Here is a 13,543-nt window from a genome sequence, read left to right as displayed (position 1 = left end):
AGACTTGTGAATAATGCAAAGTTGATTATTAAAGGTCTTTACCTTATTAACATGAGCCATGAAATCATCACCTTCTTCCATCTTACAAGTGAAGAATTTCTTCCTTGTGAAGATGATATTGGATAAGTTCTTGCTATCATATATGTTGCAAAGGATCTTCCGTGCTTCTGCTAGTTCTTTGCAAGAGATGATGTAAGAAAAGTTGGCTTCATCCAAATTGGTGGCAATTATGCAAAAAGCCTTCTTTTCATGTCTTGTAAAGTCTTTCTTTTCCTTAGCATTAGCATACATTCTTGGAAGCTCTTCTTTTTCATCTACAATGTCTCAAAGGTCCAAAGTTGCCAACAAAAGTTCCATTTTCACCTTCCAATGATAGAAATTGTCACCTTTAAACTTTTCAATCACTTTTAAACCTTCATCCTCACTAGAAGCCATGTCTAAGACTGGTCTATCAAAAAATATCAAGAAAAAGAGTCTCTATGTACTTAAAATCACCAAAACAATTTTGCACTAGCAAAATCTCAGAATGCCATCTTGAAAACAAATGAGTGTTTTTGTATTTCAAAAATTTTTAATTCAACTTTCAAAGCTTCTAACAAGTATGTGGACTCCAAGTAGCCTCACTATCAATTTTTTTAACTCATAAAATTCACTTTCTTATTAAAACTTCCACAACACCAAAGACACTATCAAGGTCTTTGTATAAGATCTTAATCACTTAATTCTAGGAATTAAGAACCTTCAAATAGATGTTAGGGATCTATAAGGTCCAAATCAGAACCTCCACAAGCCAAAATATAAGATTAGATCATACAAATCCTAACATTAGCAAACACCATAAGATGTATTCCACACAAGAGCAAAAACTAGCAAATAACTTCAACTTACTTAAGAAGAATAATTAAGTGTGTGTGTGCCCATAACCTATTGAAGAAACATAATAAGCAAGACATAAGTAAGTAAAAATCAACAAGGTTAAACATAAGAGAAGTGTGGAATGAGATGCCCCTCACTTCCAACATCCTTTATTTATAAGTAGAATTTATATCCATTGTGGCTCAACTTCATCCTCATTCATCTTTATTTCATCCAATTAAATCCTAGATTCTACTTAAATTAGCTGCCACTCCAAAATCTAGCCGCCATCTTGGTAACTTTTCTATTACCTTTTGCTGCCCTTTGACCATTAACAACTTACGTTAGGTTATATATTTTATTTGTTTAATATTTATTTGATCAATAACAGCTCACTTTTATAATAATAGGACACTTCATAATTCCACCCAATCAAAAGAACATAATAGTATGAAATTTATTTATTTAATTATTTATTTTTTTAATTTTAAATTTAAAAATATTTATTTATTTTAATTTGATTTGGTTTATATTTTATTTAGTTCATTCATTGGTAATTTTTATCCTTAAATAATAATTCATCTACAAATAATAATTCATCCATATATTAAATTTATCTTTAAATTAAATATAATCTAATAAGTATTCAACCAAATTCTAATCCAATTCTATCCAAGTAACCTAGTATGAACACATCACTGAAACTTTCACCAAATTCAAAGTTGGTATTGATCTGTTGCAATACATTCCAAAATAAACTTTGACATGTCTTACTACTAAGATAACAAGACTTTGCATGAATCAATAAGATGGTGGTAGCGGCAAGAAGATGTCACTTCTTTGTACTCTAATTGCTTAGAAGTCTAATCCATCTAGATTTCTTAACTTAAGCTCTTTTTTTCTATGAGATTTTGTAGCCAAGCATGTCTCAATAGTGTTGGCTTAATTACTTGATTATAGCCACAAGTCTATCTTGCGCACGACTCTAGAATTGCTACTACACATCAAACAACTATCTCATAGTAATTCCAACTATATTCTAAAATTTTGACTTTAATTCCTTAACTTGTATCAAATCCACGACTTGAATACATGCAAGTGTTGCATCATCCATCTTTAATTCTATAAAATTAGTCACCAATTCTATAAATAAAATTATTTTAAATTGAATCAAAATCTAGCTTCTACAAAATTATAATGAGCCTCCTATATATCAAAGTATATGTTGACAACAAAGTACACAACAACTTCCAACAAGGTATATAGAACAATACACAATGCTATAACACTTGATGATTTGCAAACCGTTCAATTATTGTTGATTGCCTCATTGCAATGCTTTAGTTAAAACAACTTGCCACTTATAATACCAATAGACACCATTATAGGAAATCACATCTAAATACAATGAAGAATCAATAACCATCATTGTCGCACTACAACACAATAAAAAAGAATTTGGTGATGTTCTTTATAATTGCCAAATCAAATATAATACTACTGCTATTATCACTACAACATTCTTCCATTAGAACAAGAAGGTCTAAACAATTAAGAGCACCACAGCTCTGTACAATGATAAGAAAATAAAATCAATATTATTGAATCATAGTTCCAATAGTTTTATTACAAGATCTCAATTTTGATTAGGAATCAACACAAGTCAATATTATTAATTGCCTTCAATCCACTGCAATACATGCATTTGCATTGCAGCAAGGAAAAAAAATATAGCCAAATACATGTTATCGTGATGTAATACGTCCATATGGTAAAAATATAATAAAAAATAAATTTCTAAATAATATCTAATTATCATGATTAAATAATAATTCAACATATTTAAACATGACTTTTATAAAAGCCTCTTAGTTTATTTTCTTGTCTTAATATTTAGTAGGTTAAAAATTGATTATTAATTTTACCTTCTATGCTATAGAGATTCTTTTATTGCCTTAGAAAGACCTTCAATTGATAAAATTAGGTTAAAAGAGATAAATAATTAACATGGTTGATACTAAAATTAAGTTGAAAATAAGGTTGGATTAAAAATCACTAGGATATGTTAGATTGATATGTGGGGGTCAACCGTTTGTGAAACAAGGTCTAAATCAATCCTCTAGCCACTAAAACAATGATCTAGGATAAAATACGATTTCATTCAAAGATCGAAGATTAAAAATTAAGAAATAGCTTGGAGCTTGTTTTAGAAACATAAGCCTTATTTTTTTAGAGTTTGTTTGGACTTGGCAATTGTTATTCAAAGTCATATTTTGTATTGGCAATATGAGATTTATACAATACAATTAGAGGTGACATTCTTAGCTAGTTTGTAAAATTGGTGTCACATCTATGGTTCAAAATTTCAAAGTGCTTAGTTCATTGAGTGTACAAAGTATATGTAAAATTTTGTAAAAATCTAATAGTGTGATTAAGACATATCTAAGTTTTAGTACAAGAAGATATGAAAAGTTGGGAGCAAGGGATTGAATAGAGTTTCTATGATATCTTAAGATCTATAAGTCACATCAATGTGAAATTTGGCAAGTTATTAGAAGACTTAAAGATCAAGCTACACACCAATTTTGAATTAAAGTTAATAGTTGAAAAAGGAGAAATCACTACTAAAACATTTGTATCAACTTTCAAGTTGGTGGCCAAGTAACATTAGTGTGGTTTTTGGACGTTTTCTCATAATATATAAGTTGGATTAGAGTGAATTCTTTTTTAAATACATAAAAGACTTGTAGTAGCATTTATATGCAAAATTTTGCTCTAAATGGACAGTTAGATTATGAGCTACAGCTTACTAAAGCTTACTAATTAGGATTAAGGTTTACAAAAAAAATTCAAAATTATCTAATTATGAAAGTAACAAGGCAATTGGAGTTTATGTATAGTTGAGATTATTAAAAGAGTATTTTTGAACACTTTGTATTAGATTCAAGAAATTTTGAATTGAAATTCAAATTGCATTCTTCTTATAAGAATGAAACATATTAGGATTCTTGAATACTTGTAAAATATAATTTCACCTTCCACAACTATATGCTCAGTACATTCTGAAATAGGACGACACGTAATATGACAAAGTTGTAGTGCTAGTAGCTTTAATGTAATGCAAGAAGTGATGTTTAACCACCTTTTGAACCTACCTATTGAAAATTACGACTATAATAAGCAATATTACATCTTCAAGCTTTCTTTTGGCATACAATACATAAAAAGGCTATTGGTAGTGCCACCAACGGAGGAGAATAAAAGTGTGAAGGAAGAACGAAGCTTGTAGTGAGCCTCTATGACTATAGCAATAAAACTAGGAACAATCAAGCTCTCTAAGATTGCTACATGCATGAGCTTAGGGAGTAATGAGAACCTACAATCAACAACAAGAGAAAAAAATAAAGAACAACAACTTCTTTGCCACCTACGTAATAAAGAAGATCAAAGGTTTGCATAGTAGCAGCACAACGGCAATCTACAGAGCTCGGACAATTAGAATAAAAAACAACAAAACTAGAGAAAGCTTTGTATTGATCAAAGCTTGGAAATGCATAAAAACATAGAAGAAAAGAGTAACAAAACACCGTAGAAATCAAAGTTCATTTAAAAAAAATAATTTGATAAAATTTTGATTACCAAAAATTAGGATATTGCACCACAACACTTCCAAAGCCAAAATAAATAACTAATGGAAAAAATATAAGAAGAAAAAAAATAAGAGGATTGTATACTAGAACTAAATCAAGGACCTTAAATGGTCCTCTATTGATCTACAACATCCCAAAAATAAAATTCCTTGCGACACTTTTGTAATACATACCAAGATTATAGAGCTTCCGCAGCCATCGAAAAATCAGAGAGAAAGGCCATTGCACTCCTTCAAAAACAAATGCTTACAATCATTTAACACAAAGTTGTAGATCAGAATAGGCAACCATGTCCTTCCTTGAGCGTCACTTCCTTCCCATTTTGACACAAGAAAAATATCAAAAATAAAAAAAATAAAAAAATTTGGGCAATAGAATCCCTATTGATAAAAAAAATAAAAAAAAATGCCGCCATTCAAGGATAACTTCTCATTCCACCTTGATTGCCTTTATACTTATATATATATATATATATATACATATATACATATTCTTTTTTAATTTTACTTTTAATTTTTATTTAATTATTTATCTTTTATCATATATATATATATATATATATTTATGCAAAGATTACTTCTCTTGGCCCTTCATCTAATATTAATTAACTAAAAAACCTATTTTTTGTAGAATTTTCCTTACTAAATTCTATCCTACGTTGGATATTTCTTATTCGTAATCTCTTTTCTATTTTTTCTAAAAATTCTAGTATTAATTCACAAGATCTGTGATTTTAAGTACTATAAGTGTATTTTTTTTATACTAAATATCCAAGTGAGTCAATTCAGTGACTCACAAAGGACAGTCAATGAAGCACATTGATTTGGATCTGTGACAACTATTTTTTTTCCATGATTAATTTTATATAGAATTCTCTTGATGCACCACCTCTTATTTTATTAAGATTCTTCTCTCTAAAAAATACAATTAAAATTCTACACTAGTTTTTTTTTTTTTTTTTTTTAATTTTTGATTAAGAAAATATTAATAATTTAATTATTGTATTCTATATTTTATTTTATTTGTTTCTTCATTTTAGTACATCTTTGAATGTCTTAACATACTTTTATGATTTTTTAATGTAATTTATATATATATATATATATATATATATTTTTCATAAGTAGTTCCTTGCACAAAATTAAATTTTTTTTTTGCATATTATCTATGACAATGGCATAGCTTGACCAATCCTACTTTTTAGCTAAAAGCTCCATTCTATATTTTATTTCTTCCTATTTATATTATATTGTACTTGTATTTGAAAAATATTTTTTGACTCACAAACATATCTTTCTAAAATAACTTCATTTGAGTCATACTTTTCAAGACAACAACATGAATTCATCTAGTTAAAAATTAATGTAATAATTTTTTTAATTAATAGATATTATAATTTCTAAAAAATTCTATTTTTGGCAGTTTAGAAATAAACAAAGAATAAAATTGAATAGAAGAATGTTAATATATGTTAAGTGATAATTCACTTTAGTAATAACTTTTATAGTTAAAAAAAACATTAGTTTTAGGGATTTTTATTATTAATATTTATATAAATAACCTAATTTATTGTTAAATAGAATTAATGACTTTTATTTAGTGTATCTTTTTTTATCAAAAAAAACAAATAGCTTTGATTTTTTGTATTATGTGAGTCTAAATGTGTTTTAAAAATAATGAATCTATGGTTTCAAACAACATTTATACAATGATTTAATACTTAATCTACCTAAAGACTCAAAGTTATAAGACAATCATTTTTTTGATACATACTCTTTTGTCCAATCCATGCGTATTCCTTTTTAAATATTTCTATTCAAACATATTATCTTAACTTTTTTAGATAAATTTAAGATGACAAACTGTAGCAAATTTCAAAAGTCTATGTATACATGTCATATTAATAGCATACATGTGTACATTATTTCTCTCTTTGTCTCGCTTTAATTTGTTCCACTCAACCATCTACATCTTATTAAAACATTTGAAACTTATTCAAAACCAACATATTATGATCTAATTGAAATGCAGATATCAAAATCATGACAAATTAAAAACTTTTGTACTCCAATTTATTGTCTCATTTAACTTCAAAGTATCCTCCTTTTTCATTGTTTTGTTGACAACAATCAATGGTTGAATTTTGTATAAAAATTGTATACTGTAAACATAAAAGCTATACTCAATTCTGTGCAAATTCACAAATGACTTTGGAGCTCTTAACCATAAATGACAGTTGAAAAATATTTGTAATTAGAAACCTGGTTGAAACAGTTTATCAATATCAAAAAAACACCAACTCATGGTCAAACCTTCCAAAATTATAGACAAGAATTCAAGATGTGAACAGTGTCAGTGCCCTCTCCATTTCAAAACTTTCCACTCCATTTCTATTACTAATTCTGAGTTTGGCAGGTTTCATTCTCACTTTTGTGCAAGCATGGGGCTGGGTTCTTCCCACTGCAGCCATCATCAGCCACCCTGGACCACAAAGCACATGCCTAAAACATTCACCCATACACCCACAACCTAGTTAAAGCATGAAAAGGTCATCCATCCAGGCCCATATACACATTAACACATTTACCCACAACAACACACTGCCCCTCTCATTCATCCACAGACAAATGCAGAGGAACAAATTCCCCCAACATGTGGATTTCTCTCCCTTCTCAAACACATCACCACCATCACACTGGGAGTTCCTTTCCCAACCTCCTTTGTGGAATGAATACAATGGTGAATGCAGTGAATCTAGTTTCATGGCAGAAGTTGGCCCTGACATCACAGGGCATGTCACCACTCAAACATTGATTCTCTCATCTGCTTCATTCAATCCACTTGAATATTACTTTACTATTCGATAAAGTCATATTATATGAACACACACAGTAAAACATGGTGCAAACAGGGATGGCTGGAAGAATGCACTGGATCTATGAATATGAACATATTAGATGGGTGTGCTGGGGAAAGTACACACCAGGGTGCTGCTGCTGCTTCTATCCCGAAAGAGCATGGCATGACCTCATGAGAGTTAAAGAGCCATTGGGACCACAGCCTGACTTTGCTTGGATTATTCCAAGCTTCTTTTAGCACCCAAGGGTAATGTTCATATTTCAACACTGACAAAGGGACCTCCATAGATTCTGTGTGCAGAAGTGACTTCCTGGAGGCATCTACAGAGCCTGCCCCCCACTGAATAGTGCTCTAAGCATCCTTAGCACTGGAAGTGGGAAATAGAAGCTGCAGAGCGACCCATGATGAATGACTACTTTTAATATGAAACTTCCATCAACTTCCCATGAAATAGCCCCACTGCTATTTGTGTTGCAGGTGCTGTTTCCTTAGCTTTAGATGCTCCTACACCATTTAGATTTGTAAAAGCTTAACATTGAGAATGTGACTATTTGAAATCTAGAGAAACAACAACTATATTGAGTATAGAGTAGAGGTGCAACTGTTCACTAAGCATTGGGTTTCTTGATTAAATACCAGACGGTATTTGTATATTTAAGGATACAGTTGTGGCTAGAGTAGGGTTTTGGTTGCAAAAATGATTGTGGATTAGTATGTCACTCCAATGAATGAGAAGTTGTTAGAAGCACTTTTTCTCTGACCCATGCGGCCAACAACCTATCCAGTAGGTTAATTAAGACATGTATACATATTCATACGCGTACTAAATTTGTATTTTGTAGATCCTTCTTATCTTTTCTTTTTTTGCTTTTATCTGCATGTGTTCTTATCAAATTTGTTTTATTTTTTTCATGAAAAACATAAAGAGGTGGGTCGTCTGGACAACTGTAAGTGGATCCCAATGCGAGCAGACAAATACCCAGCAATTCTCAGCAGCCGGGCCTTAAATTGTCCGCCCACGTGACGAGCATTGAGGGGAAGGAGCCCCTCACGTGAACCTATAAATAGAAATCCTGGACACCAGAGTTTGGCCTAAACCCATCAGTGCTGCCATTGACACGAAGGAATTGCGAGCTCGAGGTTCCAGTTTCCCCATGTTTCGGGGTATGTCTGCAGTCCAACGCAGCTCAGAGACTGAGACGTCTCAACGCACCAGCCAACTTTGGAGTTTGTGACACAATTCCAGTCCATTACCGACGTTGTTTCACGAATTAGATTACTAAGAGAGAGACGTAAAAGTTTTACCTTATTTATTTATTTATTATTATTATATTGTAATTTGGAGAACGGGAGCAGAGTCACTGCGGTTAGTGAGAGCACGAAGAGCTCGAAGATTTTGCGATGGCGAAGACTCCCGGACCCGAGACGGCGATGCCACAAGCACCAGCTGGGCCTAAACCGAAAGCCACGGTTGATGTGCCGAAGAGAAAGGAATTGATGTCGAGGTACGATTTGGTAATGCTGTTCGCAAGGGAAGTGCCGCTTGCAATGGCGCAGCCTATTCCAGAGGGGACGCCGAAGTCCACAGTTTTGGCGCTGAAAGCGAATTCCGCGGTGAAAGCTGCTGCGGAAGGATTGGAACAGGTGACCACTGCGGTCGGGAATCTGTTCCATAGAGTCTTACCGACTGCGTCCTCGAATGGGGATTTTGTCACGCTGCAAGCCGTTGTCACAGTCCAAAAGAAACTTCTGGTTTTGGATCTGACTGACTTGATCGCCGACAGCGGGGACGACGTCGCTGAACTCCTTGGACAACACGTTTCCATCATGCTCGTCAGCAACAAGCTTGATGCAAGTATGTTGCTAAATTGCCTTATTTGATTAGGAAATCTAGTGGCCTACATCGCATTCTGGATATATGCCCTAACCTTGAAATTTTCACCCGAGTGATCTGATAAATGCAATCGGCCAAGTGCAGAAACCAAGAAGGTGCTAGTGAGCGAGGATGTGCCAATTAAGGACTGGGCGATGACGGTCGACATGTTGTACCCAACTAATTTCAGATTCCAGATGGAGTTTAAGGTTCCTAAGAACTTCGGCACACCCGGCGCCATCATCGTGATGAACCGTCATGTCCATGAATTTCTTCTCGTGTCGTTCTCAGTCCAGCTACCTGACGAAAGGGTCATTAACTTCCCCATTGACTCGTGGGTGTACAACACCAGCTTCAAGACTGGTCGTGTTTTCTTCAGTAATGAAGTAAGCTTCTTCCCCGTCCATACCTGCAATGCTCTCATTGCTACTTGATGCGCAGTACTGCCCAGAGCTCAAGTAAATTAGAAGTCTTCTATGTTTTTATATTCAGGAAAACTTTTCGATGGACATGAATACATCTGTAAAATTTTATTTACAGATGAGTTTTACGCGGGATTGTGCAGCTCTATCTACCGACAGAAACACCGGAGGGTTTGGTGGGGCTGAGGAAGCAAGAGCTGGAGAATCTGCGAGGTGACGGCAAGGGCGAGCGGAAGTATCAGGATCGAATATACGACTACGCCACCTACAACGACTTGGGTGATCCAGACCTTCACGAATCCTTGAAGAGGCCCGTGCTAGGAGGATCGAAGGAGTTTCCTTATCCGCGGCGGATTCGAACTGGTCGACCTCCCTCGCAGAAAGGTATCCAGTCGCGCTTAGTCCCCCGTTATTTCCACTATTCAAGCATACGGGCTTTTATTGTCGGTTTTGAAAGGATTTGAGGATTTCTTGTTCAAGTTTGTTGTGGTCAGTTTGATCATTGATCGGTTTGCTCGGGCCTTCAGATCCAAAATCAGAAAGTCGAGGGCAGCTGTTAGCGCTCTTCTACATTCCGCGCGACGAGAAATTCGACCAAGTTAAATTCTCAGATTTCGCCGCAGAGACACTCAGGAGTGGGCAGCACGCCATCGTTCCTATTCTGAAAAGTGCAGTCCGTGATGGAGACCAAGAGTTTGGTAGCTTCGGCGAAATCATGGACATGTATGCAGCAAAGAAAGCTCAGGTGGTCACTCCGTCCAATCTCACCCCTCAAGCTGCCCCTAACGCATCTACGGCAGGCACGACGACCCAGAATCCCTTAACATTCATTCACGAATATGCTTTCCCCTCAGGACCCGACACTAAGCTCCTCACATTTCCTTTACCTGGAGTCATCGCAGGTGCGTCATCTATTCTCAGCCTTAGCCACAGTCGGGTCTCCGGATTGATCTGAAGTAGACGATGTTTGTATCACCAATGCGATCGTCTCATTGTTGATTCAACCCCTGGCACAACTTACGACGTTGATGTAAGATTTCCTTCATCACATTCATTACGCTTCTCTAGAACTAGATTATCGAGGGTCACAAAGTCAAGACACTTAACTTCATATGAAAACTTTTGTGTGTTTTGCAGCTGATACTCAGGCCTGGTCCACAGACGTGGAATTTGCTCGGAGGATGCTCGCAGGCCTCAACCCGCTCGTCATCACTTTACTTAAGGTTTGTTTACATTTAAAACATGAAGGCTGAAGTAGACATTGTTTGGATTCATGTAAGCATTATAATTGTAACCGACTAACTCGACCTCTTCGAATTCGCAGGAGTGGCCAATCAAGAGCAAATTGGACCCTGCTCAGTTCGGCGACCCCATTTCCGCAATAACGACCAAACACATTGAAAGCGGACTTGAGGATCTTACAGTCGAGAAGGTAAGTCCACCAATCGGTTACGCGTCTTCGAGCCTGAGGATTTACATTTTCCTATTGCTTCCAACTTTTATGAATCCTCGGAGATTTTGTTGAATCTCCAAGTCGTGTTGTTGCTGCAGGCTCTGTCCCAGAAGAGGCTGTTCATCATGGATTACCATGATACCTTCCTTCCCTACGTCAATAGAATCAATGAACAAAAAAAGGGATCGACGTACGCACCTCGAGCCTTGGTATTCTTGACAAACGAGAAAATCTTGATGCCTCTTGCCATTGAACTTACATTGCCACCCACTAAAGAAGTTGGCAAGAAAAGCCGCGTGTTCACTCCTCCCCCACCAGGCTCTGCCAAAGACTGGGTGTGGGAGCTCGCCAAAGCTCACGTCTCTTCTTGCGATTTTGCATATCACGAGCTCATCAGCCACTTGTAAGTAGTCTCAATTCGAGATCATTTTCTTTTTCTATCCTGAAACTCTTCTCACTCTGATTGCGAGTTATTGATTGTTTGTTTCTGCTATCACACTAACCTCGAGTGGATGGTTGATTCATCGGCTATGTGTCGGTTGCAGTTTGCGCACACACGCTTGCATTGAGCCTTTCATCATCGCCACCAACCGGCAATTGAGTGTTCTCCATCCAATCCATAATGTGCTAGTGCCGCATTACAAAAACACTATGGATATAAACGGCGCTGCAAGAAAAGCTCTCATTAATGCAGGTGGGATTATTGAGCAGAACTTCACGGCAGGGAAGTACAGTATGGAGATGTCCGCAGTTGTGTATAACCTGGACTGGAGGTTTGACGAGCAGGCCTTGCCTGAAGATCTCATTAAAAGGTAACGATCATTTGCCTTACTTCATCTCTAGCATGGTTCAGTTTATTCTTCTAAAACCCAACCTTCAAACTTGTCCTTCGCTGACGTTGCTCTGTGGACTCAGGGGGGTGGCGGTGCGGGATTCATCTGCGAAGCATGGATTGAAGCTGGCAATCGAGGACTACCCCTACGCAGCCGATGGACTTGAGATCTGGGATGCCTTGAAGGAGTACATGACAGACCACGTGAAGATCTTCTACAAGAACGACAAGTCTGTTGCGGAAGACACTGAGCTTCAAGCGTGGTGGACTGAGATACGCACCGTTGGCCATGGCGACAAGAAGGACGCACCTGGATGGCCCACCTTGAACTCAATCGAGTCGCTGATTTATACGCTGACAACGATCGCGTGGGTTGCGTCCTGCCACCACGCCGCTGTCAACTTCGGCCAGTACGCGTACGCCGGATTCATGCCGAATTTTCCAAGCATGACCCGCAAGCTCATCCCGGAGCCTGGTACTCCAGACTGGGAAAAGCTCCACGAGAACTCGGAGAGGTTTTATTTGGACTCCATCTCCAACTCAACTCAAGCTGCTAGCATCATGTCCACCATTGAGATCCTGGCCACGCATGCGATAGACGAGGAGTACTTGGGACAGCGAGCAACGCTCAACTGGAGCAACGACGAGAAAGTCCTCAATGCTTTTGCAAAGTTCACACAAAAGATGGTTAATGTTGAGAACCTCATTCATGAGCGTAATGCAGATAAATCTCTTCGGAACCGGGCAGGGCCAGTGCAATTACCTTACGAGCTTCTGATCCCTACTTCCGGCCCTGGGCTCACCGGGAAAGGGGTACCCAACAGTATTTCCATCTAGGATGGATTGTGAGGCAGTGTAAGTAGGAGTTGCCTCTCCTCTTTGCATGGCAAGTGGTTCATTTCAGGGATTCTAATCCGTAGTACCATCCACTTACATAGCCCTCCGATGGCATGTACATTTCTGTTTTACACATGTTCCATAAGAACTTGGTAAACATATATTGCATATGTTGGATACATATATAATATGAGTACAGTACACTAGTAGAACAGTTGTGTCTTAGGCAGTTGAACAACATATGTACAAAGCTGTATACATTATTATCAATGCTACTAAAGTCTTACTTGAACAACATATATAGAGATCTGTAAACATTATTGTCAATACAGTTAGTCTTACTTGAACAACATATATAGAGATCTGTAAACATTATTGTCAATACAGTTAGTCTTACTTGAACAACATATATAGAGATCTGTAAACATTATTGTCAATACAGTTAGTCTTACTTGAACAACATACATAGAGATCTGTAAACATTATTGTCAATACAGTTAAAGTCTTCCTCCACATTTTGGTTCTCATATAAATTCCACATGGTATTAGAGCAAATTCTCTTGAATTTCAATTCTTATGCTTAAAAGAAAAATTGCTCATGAATCTACATTAGATTGAAATGTACATAAGTCAACAATCTAATATGAAGATTGAAGCTGTATTCAACTTCATAGAAAGTGATTATGATCCTACACATAAAATTAAAATTTGTGATTAAAATGGAAATGAAAGTGATTTAAAGAAGTTCGTTTTTAACTCTAT

At 36.1% G+C, this 13,543-nt stretch overlaps 1 protein-coding gene across 1 annotated transcript; it reads left to right on the top strand.

The window, feature by feature from the left end:
* Positions 1 to 8,472: 8,472 nt before the first annotated feature.
* LOC112291557 (linoleate 9S-lipoxygenase 6) lies at positions 8,473 to 13,243 on the top strand. Its single transcript, XM_024539139.3, has 9 exons — positions 8,473 to 9,219; positions 9,343 to 9,623; positions 9,803 to 10,043; positions 10,187 to 10,561; positions 10,797 to 10,882; positions 10,984 to 11,091; positions 11,211 to 11,515; positions 11,658 to 11,924; positions 12,028 to 13,243. The coding sequence occupies exons 1-9, from the start codon at positions 8,766 to 8,768 to the stop codon at positions 12,779 to 12,781; spliced, it is 2,871 nt and encodes a 956-aa protein (XP_024394907.1). The 5' UTR covers positions 8,473 to 8,765; the 3' UTR covers positions 12,782 to 13,243.
* The last annotated feature ends 300 nt before the right edge of the window (positions 13,244 to 13,543 follow it).

Source organism: Physcomitrium patens, chromosome 1 (assembly GCF_059467195.1).
Source record: "Physcomitrium patens ecotype Gransden chromosome 1, ASM5946719v1, whole genome shotgun sequence".
Taxonomy (NCBI): domain Eukaryota; kingdom Viridiplantae; phylum Streptophyta; class Bryopsida; order Funariales; family Funariaceae; genus Physcomitrium; species Physcomitrium patens.
The sequence above is the reverse complement of the archived record's forward strand: the minus strand, read 5'-3'. Positions and strand labels throughout refer to the sequence as shown.